General features: G+C 41.4%; 1 protein-coding gene across 1 annotated transcript in view; it reads left to right on the top strand.

Annotated features, from left to right (window-relative positions):
- Positions 1–600: 600 nt before the first annotated feature.
- Positions 601–27,722, top strand: part of LOC306932207 (protein NLRC3-like) — a 56,212-nt gene continuing 29,090 nt past the window's right edge. The window contains exons 1-3 of the mRNA XM_079513904.1: positions 601–700; positions 5,318–5,431; positions 6,758–6,863. Coding sequence (XP_079370030.1) covers positions 621–700; positions 5,318–5,431; positions 6,758–6,863 — 300 coding nt within the window. The 5' untranslated portion in view covers positions 601–620. The remainder of the gene's footprint in view (positions 701–5,317; positions 5,432–6,757; positions 6,864–27,722) is intronic.

The following is a 27,722-nucleotide window of genomic DNA, read 5'->3' as shown; positions in this document are numbered from 1 at the left end:
ATACACACTATAACACTATACAATATACACACTATAACACTATACAATATACACACTATAACACTATACAATAATACACAACACTAGAACACAACTAGGGATGGAATAACATATAGTTTTACTGACGTGATCATCTGCTTAATTACTGTGACCTTTCCAAATATGAAAACATTACATTGGCCTGCTACACATTCTGAATAGCATTACAATGTGAATTACATGAATGACAAATACAGAATATGATAACAATAGTAGACTATGACTGGTATGATTGAACATGGGTTAAATTTTTTAGGGAAAAAAACACTTTTCCTTCCTTCCTTCCTTCCTTCCTTCCTTCCTTCCTTCCTTCCTTCGATAAAAAAACAAATGACCAAGAAATATTTTTGAGCAGAATTTCTGTCAACAAACGTGCTCTCTAGTCTAGACTCTTGCTGGAGGCCTCATTCATTCAATGCCACTTTGACTATGCTTTGACCTCTTGGTTCTCCAACATCTCAATGTCACTAACAACTATATTGAATAAATGGACTTCTTCATTCACATGATAATTATAGAAACATGTCTATGATTCCAGAAGTCTGTACCACAGAGAGTCTCCAACGCCCAGCCTTCTGTCTATGAAGAGTGACACGTCTAAAGGACTTCCTCCTCTTAACTTCAGAGATGATCCTGGAGCTCCACGGAGTCCACATACACAGTAGGCCTATGTCAATCCTCCTGTACAATATACACAACACTACAATACAATATATAGTTTATATAGTATATATTGTTCTGTTCTCTTGTATTGTTTTTGTTTGTTTTGTTTATTTGTTGTTTGTTATGTATGTTCACATTAGTATTTAGTAACAGAATGTGATAAGGATATTGGCACTAATAAGCTATAAGCTTCTGCCTGTACCTTTTCCATCACGTTAAAAGACAATGTTTAATTGTAATGTCTCTCTGAAAAAAATATATGGAAATGAACTATTCATTCATACACACAACAATAATAAGCATAACGGACAGTAGCGATCCAGATAAATATCAACCATGTTTGGAAATTGTCGTGACGTCATCGAATGTCTTTGAACAAATCGGAAGGCTTAAGATTGGATCTTTGAACCGCTCACACTAAACGACTAAAGGATAATCATTAGGGGTGTGACGATATAGTAACTGTATCGAAATATCGATTTTAAATGTAAACAGCAAGTATCGTTTTGTATCGTTTGACTTTGTATCGTAAATGGAAATAATCGGTATCGAATTGTTTTGCAATGTAAATAATCAATTTAATCAAAACTAAGTACTTGTGCATTGCATTTAGCAATTTTAAGAAGAAAAAAGAAAAAGATGTATGTAATTGTCCATTACATATGGCTACAATTGGTCTATCGAAAAATGTGTGTAGTCTCTGTGTTCATGTCAAGTCGTGGGTTTGTCCATTATGTGTGTATAGTCTCTGTGTTCATGTCAAGGCGTGGGTTTGTCCATTATGTGTGTATAGTCTCTGTGTTCATGTCAAGGCGTGGGTTTGTCCATTATGTCTGTAGTCTCTGTGTTCATGTCAAGGCGTGGGTTTGTCCATTATGTGTTCAAATACAATGTCCATTTATTTGCCAGAGATTGTTTACTTATTCATATCCATAATATTGAATCTTTCCCTTAAAAAACCTGCACTATCCACAAGTTTCACACATATTTAATGTATTTGCTAAATAGTTACTGCATCGATTTCAAATGATTGAATTGTATCGTATCGCCATAATGAACCAATGTATCGTATCGTGATTCGTGAACCATGTATCGTGATACGTATCGAATCGCTGTTCAAATGTATCATTACACCCCTAATAATCATGTCGAACATTGGCTCTGGATCTAGGCTGGGAAACTGAATATCTGAGACAATTATGATTTCATGGAAGATGTTTCTGAACATGTATTCTATTGATAGTTTGACCTCAGATAGATCAATATCGATAGATCGATAGATCACAGTGTGGTGTTCAGTAGACAGGCTGGCTGCTTGTGTACATGTACAGTAATGTGTACAGTATATCAGTATGTGTGTAGTATGTGTACAGTATGCAACAAGCTATGTGAGCTGTGTCTATCATCTGTTATTGTACTGTATGTTTAGTAGGACAAAGTGGAGTCCTGCACACTGTCTTGATGAAGGTCTGTCTGACCGAAATGTTGCATCAATAAATGTTTTGTAAGTGAAGACAGTGTGCAGGACTCCACTTTCTCCTACTCCTCCAGTTCATTGCTGCGATGCACCTGTCCCTCCGTAGGGGTCCATAAGGACTATTTTCTTCACTGTATATTTAATCAAATGTTGTGGCTTCTTTTATTTTATTTCTATTTTAATCTGTTTTCTTTTTGCTGCAATGTTGAGAGAGCAAACTAAAACATGTGTGCGGCGTGCGTGCGTGCGTGTGTGCGTGCGTGCGTGCGTGCGTGCGTGAGTGCGCACATGTGTTGAAGTCGTACAAAGCATTACTGATTACGTAAAATAGCTGATCTACAAACTCACAGTACATCTCACTGTGACGTGTTGTTTTGTGCTATTTTCAGTGTGCGCCGTGATTCCAAATAACTGAAATCAGTCATGGCAACTGAGAACTCCATGTAGATGTAAAATAGTACTTTAAAATAACAAATATTGAACATTTGAATTCACATGATAATTACAGAAACATTTCTATGATTCCAGAAGTCTGTTACCACAAACCATGAGTCTCCAACACCCATGTCTATGAGGAGTGATTGGTCTAAAGATCCCATTGTGAACTTCAGTTCAGTCAGACAACTCTTTGAATTTAGAATATATATTTATTGAGCATAATAGAGCATAGATATATGAAGCATAGATTGGCATCAGGGCTCTGTCCCTATTCATTCCCTGTAACATTAACATTTTAGTTAAATTATAAGCCAAGAAGAATTACAGGGAATAAATAAGACCCCCAAGCAGGGGGATCTAGAAACAGAGCCTGTATACAGGTGGATGCTGGGGAGGCGGTGGGATTTGCAAAAACTTCATGAGCAGCAGGTTAGCAGCGAGCGAGGCAGGGAGATAGCAGCGGCGCACGACCGCACAGCAGGAGGGAAGCCAGGAAAGAGCAGGTAGGCAGATAGGTTTAAATAGCCGCTCTGATCAGGTAAAGAGTGCATGAGACTAGTCACCTGATCAGGTAGGCGTGCTCACGAGTTGCCTGCCTGAAATAGCTCTGCAGGCTTCGCATCATTAATGAACCTGGACCTTCAAACACACAGTATGTGAATCCTCCTGTACAATATACACAACACCATAATACAACTAAGGACCTCCACACACAGTATGTGAATCCTCCTGTACAATATACACAACACCATAATACAACTAAGGACCTCCACACACAGTATGTCAATCTTTAGATTGGATCTTTGAACGGCTCACACTAGACTAGAGTAACATCACTCCAAATGTTGCTCTGGATCTAGGCTGGGGTACAGACTAGAGACCTGTGGATGGCGGATTTAGCTGTGGTTAACCGCAGTTTAGGGTGGATTTGGGTCATTACAATATATTATAAATAAATATTGGATAAACCGCGGGTGAAATAATGCAGGAAATAAATGAATGGCATCTATCTATAGGCTTATTATAGCTTTTAAAACGCACAAAATCTCAGCAAAATCTCGCAATCTGTTGCGGATTTATAAATTGGAATAATTAATTAATTCGGTCGGATAACGGGTGGATTATAAATATCTGATACTGGTGACAGAAAAGCTCATCCGCAGGTCTCTAGTACGGACGTTTTCAGGCCACGTCCCAATCTGTGATTTGTGAAACATCATGAAAGGAGAGCCCACAGTTCACTAGCACTGTTCCTAAACAATAATAACATCATGAAAGGAGAGGCCACAGTTCACTAGCACTGTCCCTAAACAATTAAACATCATGAAAGGAGAGGCCACAGTTCACTAGCACTGTCCCTAAACAATTAAACATCATGAAAGGAGAGGCCACAGTTCACTAGCACTGTTCCTAAACAATTAAACATCATGAAAGGAGAGGCCACAGTTCACTAGCACTGTCCCTAAACAATTAAACATCATGAAAGGAGAGCCCATAGTTCACTAGCACTGTTCCTAAACAATTATAACATCATGAAAGGAGAGCCCACAGTTCACTAGCACTGTCCCTAAACAATTATAACATCATGCAAGGAGAGCCCACAGTTCACTAGCACTGTCCCTAAACAATTATAACATCATGCAAGGAGAGCCCACAGTTCACTAGCACTGTCCCTAAACAATTATAACATCATGCAAGGAGAGCCCACAGTTCACTAGCACTGTCCCTAAACAATTATAACATCATGAAAGGAGAGCCCACAGTTCACTAGCACTGTCCCTAAACAATTATAACATCATGCAAGGAGAGCCCACAGTTCACTAGCACTGTCCCTAAACAATTATAACATCATGAAAGGAGAGCCCACAGTTCACTAGCACTGTTCCTAAACAATCAAACATCATGAAAGGAGAGCCCACAGTTCACTAGCACTGTCCCTAAACAATTATAACATCATGCAAGGAGAGCCCACAGTTCACTAGCACTGTCCCTAAACAATTATAACATCATGAAAGGAGAGCCCACAGTTCACTAGCACTGTTCCTAAACAATTAGCACATACTATACGTATGATGTTTAGGCATTATTATTCTAAAGCAACACACAGCCAGTTGAAGAAATCACAGACGGTGGCTTTAACCTTTACTTTTATCTTTATCTAGATAAACAATCATGGTTTTATGGAAGATTCTTCTGAACTTCTGATCTAGTTTGACCACTTCTAAAAAACAGACAGACAGAAGGACAGACGATTGATCAATCTATAGATCGATAGTTTTTATTACAGTCCTGCATCATAAGGTGCCCAGCCCAAACAAGCTTACAAGACAATCACTAAATGTACTTACACCAACACACCACAAACACAATACATAAACAGTTATGGATACATTGTTCTCCAAGGTAACTGTCTGCCTTCTCTATGAATTGTCCTAAAAACAAAAACATCCAAAGAAATATATGGATTCTTATCCTGGATTTTTTCCCCTTATATTTTCAGAATTTCTTACATCATGGTACAGTGGACAGTAAGCTTGTAGATCAGCTATTGTCAGTGTGCGATGTGCTTCCAAATAACTTAAATCAGTTGTGGCGACTGAGCACGTTAATCCATGTAGATGTAAAATGGGACTTTACAACAACAAATATTGAACCAAGTGAATTCACCTGATAATTATATAAACATGTCTATGATTCCAGAAGTGTTCACCACAGAGCAGAGTATCCAACACCCAGCTGTGTGTCTATGAAGAGTGACTGGTCTAAAGATGATCCTCCTGCCTTCAGTAATGAACCTGGACCTCCAGATACACAGTATGTCAATCCTCCAATAGCCTACAATTCAAGGTTCAAGGTTGTACTGTTACATCTTGTGTACAGGTACAGATAAGAGTACAACTTATTCTGGTTTGCATCATATACACATCACTGTCTATAGCACAACAATGTGATCTCATTCTAAGTCATGTGAATTACAAAAAACAAGACATAACATCTAATAATGTGGTATCAACTCTGTTTAAAGTTTATCTACAGATTGTAAGTTACTGTGTGAACAGTTTGTGAATTAAGTGGTACAAATCACAGTGTGGTGTTCAGTAGACAGGCTGGCTGCTTGTGTGCATGTTCAGTATGTGTACAGTATGTGTACAGTAATATGTACAGTATTTGTACAGTATGCAACAAGCTATGTTTAAACTATCACCCGTTATTGTACTGTATATTTAGTAAGATTTTATATTTCTATGGTAACTTGAATACTGAAGACGCCACACAAGGTTACAGTACAATAAGCTTGTTGTTTATTTCCCAAGTGAGGAACACAGACTGGAAGCTCGCAACATAATAAAGTCACTTCCTCCAAGCTGGTGGTTGCCTCCTACCAGAGCCATAGAGTAAGACAGAGTTACGACATTGAGGGGGCAGAAAACTGAGCTCTGTTCATGCAGCCTGGAGAGTGACAAGCTGGAGTTAGAAATACATGGTTTTCAAAGAGGGCGGCACAAATAAGAGCTATTTTAGGCATGTGTGCAACATGACAACTAAAGTCTCTGTAATGTTTATGTTGTACAGTCCTAATCTGGTGTACTTGTGCCCCCTCTTGGCCAAGCCCTGTAACTACAGTCTTTTACATGCCTATACACTGACACCACGGCGCGTAATCAGCGCCTCAAACTGTGACTCCGCCCACCCCCGGGGGAAGTTGTGATTTGCTCTCGTTTACTGCAATGCAATTTGCGGCATTTTAAAAACAATATTGAGCAGAGTAGCGATTATCAAACGTATTTGCAATGCCATACGTTGAAAGATCTGTTGCCTGTGGACAAGGCACGCTACCTCCGCAAGTTAGATAGCATCGGCATAGATGTTTGTCCGTATGTGATTAAGGATTGGACCAAGTTGCATTGGCAGCCATAGAAAACCGGATGTGACGTTTTTGGGCGTTCCTGTCTAGCGTGGCGTCAGTGTATAGTAAAACCACAACATGACAATTTATATTATGTTTTTTGCTATTTTATTCAGTTTTCTTGTTGCTGCAATGTTGTGAGAGGATGTTACCCTTTTGGAAGTAAAATGGAATGTAACAATACAAATAAAAAATGAACTGACAGATCATTCACACAAACAATTTTATTCCAGAAGTCTGTACCACAGAGCAGAGTCTCCAACACCCAGCTACATGTCTATGAAGAGTGACACATCTATGGGACAACCCCTTAACTTCAGTAATGAACCTGGACCTCCACACACACAGTATGTCAATCCTCCTGTACAATATACACACTCTGGGCCAGATCACAACGCCGTTTACGCTCATATTTTGAGCGTACGGACATTTACGACCATTTCCACGCTACGTGTGGAATTCATCATTTGAACTTGGTCGTAAAGTCCGCTCATTTCCACGTCAGCTCGGAGGGTGGTGTACCAGGGATCAAGGCATGCGTACATGTATTTAGAATGCTTTAGTCTTCATGCTGAATCAATTAACAAGTTGAATTCCACCTGGTGGACGCAAGAGCCAACGCTAGACTGCCGACCCGGAACTACTTCGTTTTAGTGTGTTGCACGCTGGATACACGTCAGCTTGGGTGGCCATCTTAGATGCTAAAATGCGAAAATGATCAGATTTGAATTGTACCTCTACAATTGCAGTGCATGTGCAATTCATCAGTAAGGGCTTTTATCATTGCCGAGTTTTAATATAGCATGTGGTTGTGTGGTTGAACTGCACAAATTAACTTCTTTCTCATATACTATATTATTTCTCACTGCAATAGTGACTATTAGAGAAATAATATAGTTAAATTGTAAATGCTTTACCTTAAACCCCAAATGTGCTCTTGCGCTCCGGGGTGGTTAATTCCCTCATCATGGCATTTACTGTATATCCAACGTGAGTTACGTGTCCAGAATGTCATTATGTAAGCTACGTGAGGGTAATAACGGTGGTCGCCTGGCTCACGGCTGCAGGTACAGGGGCCTGGACACTGCTGCTGGTGCTGCTGCTGTTGTTGTTTTTATTATTGTCCTCCTCCTCCGACAACTCCACGACAATGTCCTCTTCAACGTTAGCACTCGTCCCCTGCTGAACACTGCTGCTGGTGCTCATGAAGGGTTCATGAACTAGACTTGATTTGGGCTTGGACCCACCAAATAAATCACTCATTCTCTTCTGAGCCATGTTGACAACAACAACACACACATTCAGGCTGACCGGAGAAATTCAAATCCGTGCGCCCCGTGCGTAAAGGTAACCGGAAATAGCGTCAGCAGCAGAGCAGTAGCCTCGGAAACCCAGACGTTTTTATTTCCAGGGAGAAAAAGCAGAGCAGAGACGATGATAAAAAAAACCCCCAAAAAAGTCACACAAATGTAGTTTAAGAATACTATTTATTTTATCCTCCAACCAGTCCACTTTTTATTTATATAAATAATAACGTGACATTATATATTTTTTAAAATTTCCTTTTTTTTGGTAGGCTACTGCACATTCATGTCATGAATAATAATTTAAGAAATCATAGCAGATTATATGAGTTTAAAAAAAAAGGATCTCAATTCCACAGCTGTGGAACAAACTTCCAGCTGTAGTACACATGGCCGGCCAGTAGATGGCCACCAAAAAAAAGAAAAAGCTTATACTGGTATTTCACACAGGTGTTGCCAAATAACTAATTATCTTGCCAGTCAGATGCACATATGACATATCTAGGTCATATCAATTTAATCAGCAGAGCAGTGCTGCTTCTCTCTCTGAGTCTGCACACACTGACTGACCAGCTAAAATGTATGCCTACTTTAAAACATAATATGACAAACCTTGGATGAATTCTTCTGAAAACTAGCAGCAAGCACAAAGTAAGCTCACACACACATAAGGTGCTGCCCTACTATCGAAAGAGCTGCGCACGTTCTCGGCTGCGCGCAGCTTAAATTCTGAGTTTTTAGACAGCTGGTGGATGGAAAAGAAGCTCCACCTCCGCAGACTTTTTGCGCGACGGCCAGATTCCCGGAAACGCTCTCCTCCGCGCAAAAAGTCTGCGAAGGTGGAGCTTCTTTTCCATCCACCAGCTGTCTAAAAACTCGGAATTTAAGCTGCGCAGAGCTTAAGAAGTGCGTGGCTGTCGACCGTTTTGCGCTTAGGTGTGGAAAGGGCTATAGACAAACACTCTCTCCTCCTCCCCCCCCCTCTCTCTCTCTCTCTCTCGCTGTCGGTGGCGGAGGCCGCGGGGGGGGGGGGGGGGGGGATATTAGTGGGGGCGCAATGCGCCGGTTCATTTTAATCTGCTGGAGCAGCTGCTCCGTTTGCTCAATGGCTCAGGCGCGCCTGGTTGTGGGATAGGCGAGTGGGAGACTCTGCCTGGGGATCAAATCCAGCTCAGCGTAAATAACTATATCTGCAACAATCTACGTAAACTATGTCTAGAGTAGATGACTGTGTCTATCAGCTGTTATTGTATGCTATTGTTTGTAAAATGTTATGTTTCTATTATCAGTAATATTATCATTGTGCTGTTTTGTTCGTTTTCGTTGTTGCTGCAAAGGTGAAACTCAAAACATTTTCCCTTTTAGATGTAAAATCCAACTTAATAACTATTGAACAAATGTACCTCTTCATTCACATAATTATAGAAACATTTATAAGACTTGTGTGCGACTCCTGTGTTATCATATAACGTAAATGTTTCTATAATTATATCAAATATGAATGAAATATATAAATAAAATGAATACATTGACTTCTTCATTCAAATGATAATTACAAAACATTTATGTTATTCCAGAAGTGTTCACCACAGACCAGAGTCTCCAACACCCAGCTGTTTGTCTATGAAGAGTGACACATCTATGGGACAACCCCTTAACTTCAGTAATGAACCTGGACCTCCACACACACAGTATGTCAATCCTCTTGTACAATATACACACTATGGGCCAGATCACAACGCCGTTTACGCTCATATTTTGAGCGTACGGACATTTACGACCATTTCCACGCTACGTGTGGAATTCATCATTTGAACTTGGTCGTAAAGTCCGCTCATTTCCACGTCAGCTCGGAGGGTGGTGTACCAGGGATCAAGGCATGCGTACATGTATTTAGAATGCTTTAGTCTTCATGCTGAATCAATTAACAAGTTGACTTCCACCTGGTGGACGCAAGAGCCAACGCTAGACTGCCGACCCGGAACTACTTCGTTTTAGTGTGTTGCACGCTGGATACACGTCAGCTTGGGTGTCCATCTTAGATGCGAAAATGCGAAAATGATCAGATTTGAATTGTACCTCTACAATTGCAGTGCATGTGCAATTCATCAGTAAGGGCTTTTATCATTGCCGAGTTTTAATATAGCATGTGGTTGTGTGGTTGAACTGCACAAATTAACTTCTTTCTCATATACTATATTATTTCTCACTGCAATAGTGACTATTAGAGAAATAATATAGTTAAATTGTAAATGCTTTACCTTAAACCCCAAATGTGCTCTTGCGCTCCGGGGTGGTTAATTCCCTCATCATGGCATTTACTGTATATCCAACGTGAGTTACGTGTCCAGAATGTCATTATGTAAGCTACGTGAGGGTAATAACGGTGGTCGCCTGGCTCACGGCTGCAGGTACAGGGGCCTGGACACTGCTGCTGGTGCTGCTGCTGTTGTTGTTTTTATTATTGTCCTCCTCCTCCGACAACTCCACGACAATGTCCTCTTCAACGTTAGCACTCGTCCCCTGCTGAACACTGCTGCTGGTGCTCATGAAGGGTTCATGAACTAGACTTGATTTGGGCTTGGACCCACCAAATAAATCACTCATTCTCTTCTGAGCCATGTTGACAACAACAACACACACATTCAGGCTGACCGGAGAAATTCAAATCCGTGCGCCCCGTGCGTAAAGGTAACCGGAAATAGCGTCAGCAGCAGAGCAGTAGCCTCGGAAACCCAGACGTTTTTATTTCCAGGGAGAAAAAGCAGAGCAGAGACGATGATAAAAAAAGTCACACAAATGTAGTTTAAGAATACTATTTATTTTATCCTCCAACCAGTCCACTTTTTATTTATATAAATAATAACGTGACATTATATATTTTTTAAAATTTCCTTTTTTTTGGTAGGCTACTGCACATTCATGTCATGAATAATAATTTAAGAAATCATAGCAGATTATATGAGTTTAAAAAAAAAGGATCTCAATTCCACAGCTGTGGAACAAACTTCCAGCTGTAGTACACATGGCCGGCCAGTAGATGGCCACCAAAAAAAAGAAAAAGCTTATACTGGTATTTCACACAGGTGTTGCCAAATAACTAATTATCTTGCCAGTCAGATGCACATATGACATATCTAGGTCATATCAATTTAATCAGCAGAGCAGTGCTGCTTCTCTCTCTGAGTCTGCACACACTGACTGACCAGCTAAAATGTATGCCTACTTTAAAACATAATATGACAAACCTTGGATGAATTCTTCTGAAAACTAGCAGCAAGCACAAAGTAAGCTCACACACACATAAGGTGCTGCCCTACTATCGAAAGAGCTGCGGACGTTCTCGGCTGCGCGCAGCTTAAATTCTGAGTTTTTAGACACCTGGTGGATGGAAAAGAAGCTCCACCTCCGGAGATGTTTTGCGCGACGGCCAGATTCCCGGAAATGCTCTCCTCCGCGCAAAAAGTCTGCGAAGGTGGAGCTTCTTTTCCATCCACCAGCTGTCTAAAAACTCGGAATTTAAGCTGCGCAGAGCTTAAGAAGTGCGTGGCTGTCGACCGTTTTGCGCTTAGGTGTGGAAAGGGCTATAGACAAACACTCTCTCCTCCTCCCCCCCCCTCTCTCTCTCTCTCTCGCTGTCGGTGGCGGAGGGGGGGGGGGGGGGGGGGGGGGGGGATATTAGTGGGGGCGCAATGCGCCGGTTCATTTTAATCTGCTGGAGCAGCTGCTCCGTTTGCTCAATGGCTCAGGCGCGCCTGGTTGTGGGATAGGCGAGTGGGAGACTCTGCCTGGGGATCAAATCCAGCTCAGCGTAAATAACTATATCTGCAACAATCTACGTAAACTATGTCTAGAGTAGATGACTGTGTCTATCAGCTGTTATTGTATGCTATTGTTTGTAAAATGTTATGTTTCTATTATCAGTAATATTATCATTGTGCTGTTTTGTTCGTTTTCGTTGTTGCTGCAAAGGTGAAACTCAAAACATTTTCCCTTTTAGATGTAAAATCCAACTTAATAACTATTGAACAAATGTACCTCTTCATTCACATAATTATAGAAACATTTATAAGACTTGTGTGCGACTCCTGTGTTATCATATAACGTAAATGTTTCTATAATTATATCAAATATGAATGAAATATATAAATAAAATGAATACATTGACTTCTTCATTCAAATGATAATTACAAAACATTTATGTTATTCCAGAAGTGTTCACCACAGACCAGAGTCTCCAACACCCAGCTGTTTGTCTATGAAGAGTGACACATCTATGGGACAACCACTTAACTTCAGTAATGAACCTGGACCTCCACACACACAGTATGTCAATCCTCTTGTACAATATACACACTATGGGCCAGATCACAACGCCGTTTACGCTCATATTTTGAGCGTACGGACATTTACGACCATTTCCACGCTACGTGTGGAATTCATCATTTGAACTTGGTCGTAAAGTCCGCTCATTTCCACGTCAGCTCGGAGGGTGGTGTACCAGGGATCAAGGCATGCGTACATGTATTTAGAATGCTTTAGTCTTCATGCTGAATCAATTAACAAGTTGACTTCCACCTGGTGGACGCAAGAGCCAACGCTAGACTGCCGACCCGGAACTACTTCGTTTTAGTGTGTTGCACGCTGGATACACGTCAGCTTGGGTGGCCATCTTAGATGCTAAAATGCGAAAATGATCAGATTTTAATTGTACCTCTACAATTGCAGTGCATGTGCAATTCATCAGTAAGGGCTTTTATCATTGCCGAGTTTTAATATAGCATGTGGTCGTGTGGTTGAACTGCACAAATTAACTTCTTTCTCATATACTATATTATTTCTTACTGCAATAGTGACTATTAGAGAAATAATATAGTTAAATTGTAAATGCTTTACCTTAAACCCCAAATGTGCTCTTGCGCTCCGGGGTGGTTAATTCCCTCATCATGGCATTTACTGTATATCCAACGTGAGTTACGTGTCCAGAATGTCATTATGTAAGCTACGTGAGGGTAATAACGGTAGTCGCCTGGCTCACGGCTGCAGGTACAGGGGCCTGGACACTGCTGCTGGTGCTGCTGCTGCTGCTGTTGTTGTTTTTATTATTGTCCTCCTCCTCCGACAACTCCACGACAATGTCCTCTTCAACGTTAGCACTCGTCCCCTGCTGAACACTGCTGCTGGTGCTCATGAAGGGTTCATGAACTAGACTTGATTTGGGCTTGGACCCACCAAATAAATCACTCATTCTCTTCTGAGCCATGTTGACAACAACAACACACATATTCAGGCTGACCGGAGAAATTCAAATCCGTGCGCCCCGTGCGTAAAGGTAACCGGAAATAGCGTCAGCAGCAGAGCAGTAGCCTCGGAAACCCAGACGTTTTTATTTCCAGGGAGAAAAAGCAGAGCAGAGACGATGATAAAAAAACCCCCCCAAAAAAGTCACACAAATGTAGTTTAAGAATACTATTTATTTTATCTTCCAACCAGTCCACTTTTTATTTATATAAATAATAACGTGACATTATATATTTTTTTAAATTTCCTTTTTTTTTGGTAGGCTACTGCACATTCATGTCATGAATAATAATTTAAGAAATCATAGCAGATTATATGAGTTTAAAAAAAAAAGGATCTCAATTCCACAGCTGTGGAACAATCTTCCAGCTGTAGTACACATGGCCGGCCTGTAGATGGCCACCAAAAAAAAGAAAAAGCTTATTCTGGTATTTCACACAGGTGTTGCCAAATAACTAATTATCTTGCCAGTCAGATGCGCATATGACATATCTAGGTCATATCAATTTAATCAGCAGAGCAGTGCTGCTTCTCTCTCTGAGTCTGCACACACTGACTGACCAGCTAAAATGTATGCCTACTTTAAAACATAATATGACAAACCTTGGATGAATTCTTCTGAAAACTAGCAGCAAGCACAAAGTAAGCTCACACACACATAAGGTGCTGCCCTACTATCGAAAGAGCTGCGGACGTTCTCGGCTGCGCGCAGCTTAAATTCTGAGTTTTTAGACAGCTGGTGGATGGAAAAGAAGCTCCACCTCCGCAGACTTTTTGCGCAACGGCCAGATTCCCGGAAACGCTCTCCTCCGCGCAAAAAGTCTGCGAAGGTGGAGCTTCTTTTCCATCCACCAGCTGTCTAAAAACTCGGAATTTAAGCTGCGCAGAGCTTAAGAAGTGCGTGGCTGTCGACCGTTTTGCGCTTAGGTGTGGAAAGGGCTATAGACAAACACTCTCTCCTCCTCCCCCCCCCCTCTCTCTCTCTCTCTCTCGCTGTCGGTGGCGGAGGCCGCGGGGGGGGGGGGGGGGGATATTAGTGGGGGCGCAATGCGCCGGTTCATTTTAATCTGCTGGAGCAGCTGCTCCGTTTGCTCAATGGCTCAGGCGCGCCTGGTTGTGGGATAGGCGAGTGGGAGACTCTGCCTGGGGATTAAATCCAGCTCAGCGTAAATAACTATATCTGCAACAATCTACGTAAACTATGTCTAGAGTAGATGACTGTGTCTATCAGCTGTTATTGTATGCTATTGTTTGTAAAATGTTATGTTTCTATTATCAGTAATATTATCATTGTGCTGTTTTGTTCGTTTTCGTTGTTGCTGCAAAGGTGAAACTCAAAACATTTTCCCTTTTAGATGTAAAATCCAACTTAATAACTATTGAACAAATGTACCTCTTCATTCACATAATTATAGAAACATTTATAAGACTTGTGTGCGACTCCTGTGTTATCATATAACGTAAATGTTTCTATAATTATATCAAATATGAATGAAATATATAAATAAAATGAATACATTGACTTCTTCATTCAAATGATAATTACAAAACATTTATGTTATTCCAGAAGTGTTCACCACAGACCAGAGTCTCCAACACCCAGCTGTTTGTCTATGAAGAGTGACACATCTATGGGACAACCCCTTAACTTCAGTAATGAACCTGGACCTCCACACACACAGTATGTCAATCCTCTTGTACAATATACACACTATGGGCCAGATCACAACGCCGTTTACGCTCATATTTTGAGCGTACGGACATTTACGACCATTTCCACGCTACGTGTGGAATTCATCATTTGAACTTGGTCGTAAAGTCCGCTCATTTCCACGTCAGCTCGGAGGGTGGTGTACCAGGGATCAAGGCATGCGTACATGTATTTAGAATGCTTTAGTCTTCATGCTGAATCAATTAACAAGTTGACTTCCACCTGGTGGACGCAAGAGCCAACGCTAGACTGCCGACCCGGAACTACTTCGTTTTAGTGTGTTGCACGCTGGATACACGTCAGCTTGGGTGTCCATCTTAGATGCTAAAATGCGAAAATTATCAGATTTGAATTGTACCTCTACAATTGCAGTGCATGTGCAATTCATCAGTAAGGGCTTTTATCATTGCCGAGTTTTAATATAGCATGTGGTTGTGTGGTTGAACTGCACAAATTAACTTCTTTCTCATATACTATATTATTTCTCACTGCAATAGTGACTATTAGAGAAATAATATAGTTAAATTGTAAATGCTTTACCTTAAACCCCAAATGTGCTCTTGCGCTCCGGGGTGGTTAATTCCCTCATCATGGCATTTACTGTATATCCAACGTGAGTTACGTGTCCAGAATGTCATTATGTAAGCTACGTGAGGGTAATAACGGTAGTCGCCTGGCTCACGGCTGCAGGTACAGGGGCCTGGACACTGCTGCTGCTGCTGCTGCTGTTGTTGTTTTTATTATTGTCCTCCTCCTCCGACAACTCCACGACAATGTCCTCTTCAACGTTAGCACTCGTCCCCTGCTGAACACTGCTGCTGGTGCTCATGAAGGGTTCATGAACTAGACTTGATTTGGGCTTGGACCCACCAAATAAATCACTCATTCTCTTCTGAGCCATGTTGACAACAACAACACACACATTCAGGCTGACCGGAGAAATTCAAATCCGTGCGCCCCGTGCGTAAAGGTAACCGGAAATAGCGTCAGCAGCAGAGCAGTAGCCTCGGAAACCCAGACGTTTTTATTTCCAGGGAGAAAAAGCAGAGCAGAGACGATGATATAAAAAAACCCCCCCAAAAAGTCACACAAATGTAGTTTAAGAATACTATTTATTTTATCTTCCAACCAGTCCACTTTTTATTTATATAAATAATAACGTGACATTATATATTTTTTTAAATTTCCTTTTTTTTTGGTAGGCTACTGCACATTCATGTCATGAATAATAATTTAAGAAATCATAGCAGATTATATGAGTTTAAAAAAAAAGGATCTCAATTCCACAGCTGTGGAACAAACTTCCAGCTGTAGTACACATGGCCGGCCTGTAGATGGCCACCAAAAAAAAGAAAAAGCTTATTCTGGTATTTCACACAGGTGTTGCCAAATAACTAATTATCTTGCCAGTCAGATGCGCATATGACATATCTAGGTCATATCAATTTAATCAGCAGAGCAGTGCTGCTTCTCTCTCTGAGTCTGCACACACTGACTGACCAGCTAAAATGTATGCCTACTTTAAAACATAATATGACAAACCTTGGATGAATTCTTCTGAAAACTAGCAGCAAGCACAAAGTAAGCTCACACACACATAAGGTGCTGCCCTACTATCGAAAGAGCTGCGCACGTTCTCGGCTGCGCGCAGCTTAAATTCTGAGTTTTTAGACAGCTGGTGGATGGAAAAGAAGCTCCACCTCCGCAGACTTTTTGCGCAACGGCCAGATTCCCGGAAACGCTCTCCTCCTTGCAAAAAGTCTGCGAAGGTGGAGCTTCTTTTCCATCCACCAGCTGTCTAAAAACTCGGAATTTAAGCTGCGCAGAGCTTAAGAAGTGCGTGGCTGTCGACCGTTTTGCGCTTAGGTGTGGAAAGGGCTATAGACAAACACTCTCTCCTCCTCCCCCCCCCCCCCCCTCTCTCTCTCTCTCGCTGTCGGTGGCGGAGGCCGCGGGGGGGGGGGGGGGGGGGGGGGATATTAGTGGGGGCGCAATGCGCCGGTTCATTTTAATCTGCTGGAGCAGCTGCTCCGTTTGCTCAATGGCTCAGGCGCGCCTGGTTGTGGGATAGGCGAGTGGGAGACTCTGCCTGGGGATTAAATCCAGCTCAGCGTAAATAACTATATCTGCAACAATCTACGTAAACTATGTCTAGAGTAGATGACTGTGTCTATCAGCTGTTATTGTATGCTATTGTTTGTAAAATATTATGTTTCTATTATCAGTAATATTATCATTGTGCTGTTTTGTTCGTTTTCGTTGTTGCTGCAAAGGTGAAACTCAAAACATTTTCCCTTTTAGATGTAAAATCCAACTTAATAACTATTGAACAAATGTACCTCTTCATTCACATAATTATAGAAACATTTATAAGACTTGTGTGCGACTCCTGTGTTATCATATAACGTAAATGTTTCTATAATTATATCAAATATGAATGAAATATATAAATAAAATGAATAAATTGACTTCTTCATTCAAATGATAATTACAAAACATTTATGTTATTCCAGAAGTGTTCACCACAGACCAGAGTCTCCAACACCCAGCTGTTTGTCTATGAAGAGTGACACATCTATGGGACAACCCCTTAACTTCAGTAATGAACCTGGACCTCCACACACACAGTATGTCAATCCTCTTGTACAATATACACACTATGGGCCAGATCACAACGCCGTTTACGCTCATATTTTGAGCGTACAGACAATTACGACCATTTCCACGCTACGTGTGGAATTCATCATTTGAACTTGGTCGTAAAGTCCGCTCATTTCCACGTCAGCTCGGAGGGTGGTGTACCAGGGATCAAGGCATGCGTACATGTATTTAGAATGCTTTAGTCTTCATGCTGAATCAATTAACAAGTTGACTTCCACCTGGTGGACGCAAGAGCCAACGCTAGACTGCCGACCCGGAACTACTTCGTTTTAGTGTGTTGCACGCTGGATACACGTCAGCTTGGGTGTCCATCTTAGATGCTAAAATGCGAAAATTATCAGATTTTAATTGTACCTCTACAATTGCAGTGCATGTGCAATTCATCAGTAAGGGCTTTTATCATTGCCGAGTTTTAATATAGCATGTGGTTGTGTGGTTGAACTGCACAAATTAACTTCTTTCTCATATACAGTACTATATTATTTCTCACTGCAATAGTGACTATTAGAGAAATAATATAGTTAAATTGTAAATGCTTTACCTTAAACCCCAAATGTGCTCTTGCGCTCCGGGGTGGTTAATTCCCTCATCATGGCATTTACTGTATATCCAACGTGAGTTACGTGTCCAGAATGTCATTATGTAAGCTACGTGAGGGTAATAACGGTAGTCGCCTGGCTCACGGCTGCAGGTACAGGGGCCTGGACACTGCTGCTGCTGCTGTTGTTGTTTTTATTATTGTCCTCCACCTCCGACAACTCCACGACAATGTCCTCTTCAACGTTAGCACTCGTCCCCTGCTGAACACTGCTGCTGGTGCTCATGAAGGGTTCATGAACTAGACTTGATTTGGGCTTGGACCCACCAAATAAATCACTCATTCTCTTCTGAGCCATGTTGACAACAACAACACACACATTCAGGCTGACCGGAGAAATTCAAATCCGTGCGCCCCGTGCGTAAAGGTAACCGGAAATAGCGTCAGCAGCAGAGCAGTAGCCTCGGAAACCCAGACGTTTTTATTTCCAGGGAGAAAAAGCAGAGCAGAGACGATGATATAAAAAAACCCCCCAAAAAGTCACACAAATGTAGTTTAAGAATACTATTTATTTTATCTTCCAACCAGTCCACTTTTTATTTATATAAATAATAACGTGACATTATATATTTTTTTAAATTTCCTTTTTTTTTGGTAGGCTACTGCACATTCATGTCATGAATAATAATTTAAGAAATCATAGCAGATTATATGAGTTTAAAAAAAAAGGATCTCAATTCCACAGCTGTGGAACAAACTTCCAGCTGTAGTACACATGGCCGGCCTGTAGATGGCCACCAAAAAAAAAGAAAAAGCTTATTCTGGTATTTCACACAGGTGTTGCCAAATAACTAATTATCTTGCCAGTCAGATGCGCATATGACATATCTAGGTCATATCAATTTAATCAGCAGAGCAGTGCTGCTTCTCTCTCTGAGTCTGCACACACTGACTGACCAGCTAAAATGTATGCCTACTTTAAAACATAATATGACAAACCTTGGATGAATTCTTCTGAAAACTAGCAGCAAGCACAAAGTAAGCTCACACACACATAAGGTGCTGCCCTACTATCGAAAGAGCTGCGCACGTTCTCGGCTGCGCGCAGCTTAAATTCTGAGTTTTTAGACAGCTGGTGGATGGAAAAGAAGCTCCACCTCCGCAGACTTTTTGCGCAACGGCCAGATTCCCGGAAACGCTCTCCTCCTTGCAAAAAGTCTGCGAAGGTGGAGCTTCTTTTCCATCCACCAGCTGTCTAAAAACTCGGAATTTAAGCTGCGCAGAGCTTAAGAAGTGCGTGGCTGTCGACCGTTTTGCGCTTAGGTGTGGAAAGGGCTATAGACAAACACTCTCTCCTCTTCCCCCCCCCCTCTCTCTCTCTCTCTCTCGCTGTCGTTGGCGGAGGCCGCGGGGGGGGGGGGGGGGGGGAGGGGGATATTAGTGGGGGCGCAATGCGGCGGTTCATTTTAATCTGCTGGAGCAGCTGCTCCGTTTGCTCAATGGCTCAGGCGCGCCTGGTTGTGGGATAGGCGAGTGGGAGACTCTGCCTGGGGATTAAATCCAGCTCAGCGTAAATAACTATATCTGCAACAATCTACGTAAACTATGTCTAGAGTAGATGACTGTGTCTATCAGCTGTTATTGTATGCTATTGTTTGTAAAATGTTATGTTTCTATTATCAGTAATATTATCATTGTGCTGTTTTGTTCGTTTTCGTTGTTGCTGCAAAGGTGAAACTCAAAACATTTTCCCTTTTAGATGTAAAATCCAACTTAATAACTATTGAACAAATGTACCTCTTCATTCACATAATTATAGAAACATTTATAAGACTTGTGTGCGACTCCTGTGTTATCATATAACGTAAATGTTTCTATAATTATATCAAATATGAATGAAATATATAAATAAAATGAATAAATTGACTTCTTCATTCAAATGATAATTACAAAACATTTATGTTATTCCAGAAGTGTTCACCACAGACCAGAGTCTCCAACACCCAGCTGTTTGTCTATGAAGAGTGACACATCTATGGGACAACCCCTTAACTTCAGTAATGAACCTGGACCTCCACACACACAGTATGTCAATCCTCTTGTACAATATACACACTATGGGCCAGATCACAACGCCGTTTACGCTCATATTTTGAGCGTACGGACAATTACGACCATTTCCACGCTACGTGTGGAATTCATCATTTGAACTTGGTCGTAAAGTCCGCTCATTTCCACGTCAGCTCGGAGGGTGGTGTACCAGGGATCAAGGCATGCGTACATGTATTTAGAATGCTTTAGTCTTCATGCTGAATCAATTAACAAGTTGACTTCCACCTGGTGGACGCAAGAGCCAACGCTAGACTGCCGACCCGGAACTACTTCGTTTTAGTGTGTTGCACGCTGGATACACGTCAGCTTGGGTGTCCATCTTAGATGCTAAAATGCGAAAATGATCAGATTTTAATTGTACCTCTACAATTGCAGTGCATGTGCAATTCATCAGTAAGGGCTTTTATCATTGCCGAGTTTTAATATAGCATGTGGTTGTGTGGTTGAACTGCACAAATTAACTTCTTTCTCATATACAGTACTATATTATTTCTCACTGCAATAGTGACTATTAGAGAAATAATATAGTTAAATTGTAAATGCTTTACCTTAAACCCCAAATGTGCTCTTGCGCTCCGGGGTGGTTAATTCCCTCATCATGGCATTTACTGTATATCCAACGTGAGTTACGTGTCCAGAATGTCATTATGTAAGCTACGTGAGGGTAATAACGGTAGTCACCTGGCTCACGGCTTCAGGTACAGGGGCCTGGACACTGATGCTGGTGCTGCTGCTGTTGTTGTTTTTATTATTGTCCTCCTCCTCCTCCTCCGACAACTCCACGACAATGTCCTCTTCAACGTTAGCACTCGTCCCCTGCTGAACACTGCTGCTGGTGCTCATGAAGGGTTCATGAACTAGACTTGATTTGGGCTTGGACCCACCAAATTGGACCCACTCATTCTCTTCTGAGCCATGTTGACAACAACAACACACACATTCAGGCTGACCGGAGAAATTCAAATCCGTGCGCCCCGTGCGTAAAGGTAACCGGAAATAGCGTCAGCAGCAGAGCAGTAGCCTCGGAAACCCAGACATTTTTATTTCCAGGGAGAAAAAGCAGAGCAGAGACGATGATAAAAAAAACCCCAAAAAAGTCACACAAATGTAGTTTAAGAATACTATTTATTTTATCCTCCAACCAGTCCACTTTTTATTTGTATAAATAATAACGTGACATTATATCTTTTTTTAAATTTCCTTTTTTTTTGGTAGGCTACTGCACATTCATGTCATGAATAATAATTTAAGAAATCATAGCAGATTATATGAGTAAAAAAAAAAAGGATCTCAATTCCACAGCTGTGGAACAAACTTCCAGCTGTAGTACACATGGCCGGCCTGTAGATGGCCACCAAAAAAAAGAAAAAGCTTATTCTGGTATTTCACACAGGTGTTGCCAAATAACTAATTATCTTGCCAGTCAGATGCGCATATGACATATCTAGGTCATATCAATTTAATCAGCAGAGCAGTGCTGCTTCTCTCTCTGAGTCTGCACACACTGACTGACCAGCTAAAATGTATGCCTACTTTAAAACATAATATGACAAACCTTGGATGAATTCTTCTGAAAACTAGCAGCAAGCACAAAGTAAGCTCACACACACATAAGGTGCTGCCCTACTATCGAAAGAGCTGCGGACGTTCTCGGCTGCGCGCAGCTTAAATTCTGAGTTTTTAGACAGCTGGTGGATGGAAAAGAAGCTCCACCTCCGCAGACTTTTTGCACGACGGCCAGATTTCCGGAAACGCTCTCCTCCGCGCAAAAAGTCTGCGAAGGTGGAGCTTCTTTTCCATCCACCAGCTGTCTAAAAACTCGGAATTTAAGCTGTGCAGAGCTTAAAGGTGTAGTGAAATGAAAAATACGTTTTTCACACTTTTAGACCATCTCCGTGGTCATCATATGAGCATACCTAACAATGGATGCCAAAAAAATGGGAAAATTCTCATTTTTGTGTGTTTTTATATCAAAAGTCCATAAAAATATTTTTTTTATTACTTCCTGAAAACGAAAACGTGCTGCGTGATGACGTGTCGAGGCCCACATCGATAAAAGCCAATAAATATGAAGCTCACCCGTATCCTCTCCATATGTGCGCATCCGTGCAGCACAGCTGCTATTGATTACAGAAATCCTCCGTTTTTATTCCCATTCCAGATAACATCCAGACAGTGTATTACTCGGTTTCAACTTAATCATCACGCTAAAATATGTATCTGAAAACATTATAGGGTAGAAATAAGCCACATAACAGTAAACTGGTACAGCTGGCCCGACCGTCTATTTGATTTGTAAACAAACACACACCACGCTGCTGCGTATAGCATAGCAACAGTCCCTAGCTACCGTCCCATCGCCTGAAGGGATGCGACGCTCTGATTGGTTCAGAAACTTCATAGCGGTGTTTCAACTTGAGACCGTCTGAAACTTCAAAATAAAATGTCCACCATTTCCGTTTCACTACGCCTTTAAGAAGTGCGTGGCTGTCGACCGTTGTGGTGTGGAAAGGGCTATAGACAAACACTCTCTCCTCCCCCCCCCCCCCCCCTCTCTCTCTCTCTCTCTCGCTGTCGGTGGCGGAGGCCGCGGGGGGGGGGGGGGATATTAGTGGGGGCGCCGGTTCATTTTAATCTGCTGGAGCAACTGCTCCGTTTGCTCAATGGCTCTGGCGCGCCTGGTTGTGGGATAGGCGAGTGGGAGACTCTGCCTGGGGATCAAATCCAGCTCAGCGTAAATAACTATATCTGCAACAATCTACGTAAACTATGTCTAGAGTAGATGATTGTGTCTATCAGCTGTTATTGTATGCTATTGTTTGTAAAATGTTATGTTTCTATTATCAGTAATATTATCATTGTGCTGTTTTGTTCGTTTTCGTTGTTGCTGCAAAGCTGAAACTCAAAACATTTTCCCTTTTAGATGTAAAATCCAACTTAATAACTATTGAACAAATGTACCTCTTCATTCACATAATTATAGAAACATTTATAAGACTTGTGTGCGACTCCTGTGTTATCATATAACGTAAATGTTTCTATAATTATATCAAATATGAATGAAATATATAAATAAAATGAATAAATTGACTTCTTCATTCAAATGATAATTACAAAACATTTATGTTATTCCAGAAGTGTTCACCACAGACCAGAGTCTCCAACACCCAGCTGTTTGTCTATGAAGAGTGACACATCTATGGGACAACCCCTTAACTTCAGTAATGAACCTGGACCTCCACACACACAGTATGTCAATCCTCTTGTACAATATACACACTATGGGCCAGATCACAACGCCGTTTACGCTCATATTTTGAGCGTACGCACATTTACGACCATTTCCACACTACGTGTGGAATTCATCATTTGAACTTGGTCGTAAAGTCCGCTCATTTCCACGTCAGCTCGGAGGGTGGTGTACCAGGGATCAAGGCATGCGTATATGTATTTAGAATGCTTTAGTCTTCATGCTGAATCAATTAACAAGTTGACTTCCACCTGGTGGACGCAAGAGCCAACGCTAGACTGCCGACCCGGAACTACTTCGTTTTAGTGTGTTGCACGCTGGATACACGTCAGCTTGGGTGGCCATCTTAGATGCTAAATAATTAGCGTCAATGCTACCGAGCTAAAATGAAGCCATCCTTGCTCTATACTGTGACGTGTTGTTGAGATTGTAGATCAGCTACTTTCGGTGCGTGATGTGCTTCCAACTAACTGAAATCAGTTTTGTCGACTGAGCATTTTAAAGATGGAGTGCCGTGATTTGTTTCCACCCGAAAACATGATCATCAGGTCTTAGTGTCATATAAGGAGGAAGAATGTTTCCAAAAAAGTCTACAGTATTTGTTAAAATGTTGTTTGTATGTGGACACGCCCACCAGTTCATTAAGTATGCCTGGTTTGCCTGGTGGGTGGTGATGGGTGGTGATCCACCTGAACTGAAGCCGCACTGTAGTTGTATGATAAAGGGGGAGGGGCTGATAGTGTAATGTCACTATATTACTTTTCATTGGCACGTTTGACTGTCAAGGTTTCAGCCTCCAGGAAGAAACCTTAAACATAAAGGGAAGACATCATTGCACATAACAACTAGTCCTACACCAAGGGGTCTAATGAAGTACTGTCACCTCTTAAACACATGAAAAATTGGAAAAAGTACACAAATAATGGCACTCCATCTTTAAGATGTAAAATGGGACTAATAACAATAAACAAATATTGAATAAATTGAATACACATATTTATAATATAATAATAGAATAATTTATCTGATTCCAGAAGTCTGCACAACAGTATACACACTATACCACTATACAATATACACACTATAACACTATACAATATACACACTATAACACTATACAATATACACACTATAACACTATACAATATACACACTATAACACTATACAATATACACACTATAACACTATACAATATACACACTATAACACTATACAATATACACACTATAACACTATACAATAATACACACTATAACACTATACAATATACACACTATAACACTATACAATATACACACTACAACACTATACAATATACACACTATAACACTATACAATATTAGGGCTGTCCCCGACTAAGGATTTGTATAGTCGAAATTAATATGAATAAATTTGCTGTTAGTCGACTGATAGTCGACTGAACACCCCCCTGCACCCCCCCCAAAAAAACAAAAACACATTTGCATTAAGGTTGGGCGATAAGCTCTCAAGGCGCCGCGTCCTGCCTGTTTTTGCAGCGCCGTTCGCTACGCGTTGAGAGCTTGTAGATCCGTCTATTTTTGCAGCGCAGCTGCGCAGCCAGGGTAACAAAATAAAAAATAAGTTACAGGTGGAGATGAAGTGAAGTTGGAACGGACAAGCAGCTGCAAGACAAGCTAACATCACAACCACTGGCTGTCACAACCATGTGGCAGCGGTGGCTGAACGGATAGCGGCGCGGTCTAGATACCGGAAGGTTCCCAGTTCGAATCAGCCGTCCGACACGTTAAAATTACCACCGCTGAAATGCCCTTGAACAAGGCATCAACCACTACGATGAAATGTGTTCTATGAGCAGGGCCTGGCTGGAAACAAGTTCTTGAGCTTAGCCCAGATACCCTGGGTAAATATAGATTTCATTTCATTTCATTTGGTGACAGTGTTGTTAGCCGCAGCAACATGTAGCCTGCCCTGGTAACTTCTCCTCCTCCCCGGAGAACTCTTGCCTCCCCGCACCGTCGGGGAGGCTGATCCACAAGCTCTCAAGGCATCGCGTCCTGCCTGTTTTTGCAGCGCCGTTCGCTACGCGTTGAGAGCTTGTAGATCTGTCTATTTTTGCAGCGCTGGTGTCGGGGTTCGTTCACGTTGTCAATAAAAAAATAACCTAGATTACAGGCGGAGATGAAGTTCAATCAGTGGGTTGAATCAGTAGCTACGCGCTAAGCTAACGATCCCCGACCCTACACTAACACTAGCAGCCTGTTTTTTATTTTCCCCCCGACTTCACGGGTGGCACATTGGGATTGTGATGAGACACGAGACAGCAGTGTGCATTCTGTTGTGACTGTATATTATTAAACTGCATGGGTCTGGACTCCGGAGCATAAACAACATGTAGGCTACAGTACAGTAGCCTCCCTCGGCTCGGTCCCTCCCAGCCTTTACTCTGGCTGCCCAGAGTGTTCCCCGATGCTGCGGTGCGGGGACTGGGAGCATACCATTATAACGGAGGGGTTTTCCACCCGGCCCAAAAGAAAAAAATCGTCCCGACTGTTTTTTTTTGTTTTTTTTTTGAACATCGACTGAGAGGTTGTCAGTCGACTGAGACCCGTTCCGATCGATTAGTCGACTATTAGACTAATCGAGGTCAGCCCTATACAATATACACACTATAACACTATACAATATACACACTACTTATGTTTGTAAACAAATAATTGTTCTATGACCAGTGTTGTACCCGAACGCGTTCAAAGAACGATCGTTCACAAACTCGTTCATATTTCGGGTGAACGTGAACTGAACGTACTGTATTTCTGCTTGATGAACTTGTGAACGCGTCAGTGTGAATACGTTCACACACGCATTTCTGGCGTATGTGAACGTCACTTTCTCACGTTCAACTTCGTTCAAGAGTGAGTGTTTCCATAGCCTTCCAGGCGAAATTCCAGCGATAAAACACACCCTAAACATGCCTAATATCTTGTGGAAAACCAACCAATAAGTCCTTACTTGACACAAATTAACTAATCTTTCTCATGCACGCAGCACGCAGACAGACACTGTCCCAACTCCCAACACAAACACTGAGGAAACTTGTTGTTGTTTGATTAAACATAATGTGCCACGAAAAATAGCTTCCTATAGCTTAGTTGGTTATTTTTGCGTCGAGGAGGTACGTGTCCTGGTGTCCATAATATTGCCGCGAACGGCCAACAAAAGACATCTCTCTTCCACAGTGAGTGAAGCGCAGTGATGCCTGATTTATTCTTTGTCGTACTTGTGTTCCGTGCTGAAAGTAGCTGATCTACAAGCTCACAACGCGTTGCGTCCGCGACACGTTGTGAGCTTGTAGATCAGCTATGTTCAGTATGCAGAGATATGCAGGCTCTGAGAACATTCAGAAACTTTTGCCTTCACAATAAAAGCATACAGCTTTCACAAATGTGCCCATAAAGACAAAGAAAATAATGAAGAATTCGGTGGCATTTCACATTGCAAAAGAGCAATTTTTGTAAAATGTAAAAAAAATAAAAAATGATAAGGAATTAATTTGGATAATGGTAATGGAGATATTGTAAAAGTTGTCACTTTATTAATCCCAAAGTTGTTTTTTTAAGATTTGGACTTAATTTATCTGAACTGGTGTTAAACCAATCAGATATGATAGAACCACATCACATTTATCTGAACGCTAAAGGTCTTTTCAGACAGGAAGCGACTGATGCGTCTTGACACAGTAATTCATTTTCAATGAGAGGCGGGCGGTTGTTTTGGAGAAGTTGAGGGGCGTTTACGCAAGCGAGCACAATCCTGAGAAATGACCGCGTACAGTACGTGCTCGTTTGTACACTATGAGCGACGAGACCTGGTTACTGTGTGCAGTTTGTGAATTAAGTTGTACAATTTTACAATGTGGTAAAAAGGCTTCAAAGGTGAAGCTGCACTATACAGACTGACTGCTTGTGTGCATGATGTCCTGTCTATGTGTAACCAGGCAAAATGAGATAAGTATTTATCATAAACACAAACTAAAATAATGGGTTTTTTATTCTGGGCAGTGGTCTACTTGTGGCTCAATGAGCAAGTCCTTGTTTTCACAGTTTCACAGTGCAGATGAACAGTCAGAACATGACTTTTCTTTACAGTGCAAAAATAACTGCAGTGTACAGGACCACACACCAGCTGGAAATCCTCACTGACAAATGAACACAAACAAAAGAAAAGAAAATACAATCAATGCATTTACAAAGTGCTATCAAACACAAAAATAAACAAAAACACAAAATAGTCAAACATAACACATGTGGTTAATAAAACTACATTCAATCCAGTATCTTA

This window comes from Electrona antarctica (genome assembly GCF_951216825.1).
Source record: "Electrona antarctica genome assembly, chromosome: 11".
NCBI classification, from domain to species: domain Eukaryota; kingdom Metazoa; phylum Chordata; class Actinopteri; order Myctophiformes; family Myctophidae; genus Electrona; species Electrona antarctica.
The sequence above is the reverse complement of the archived record's forward strand: the minus strand, read 5'-3'. Positions and strand labels throughout refer to the sequence as shown.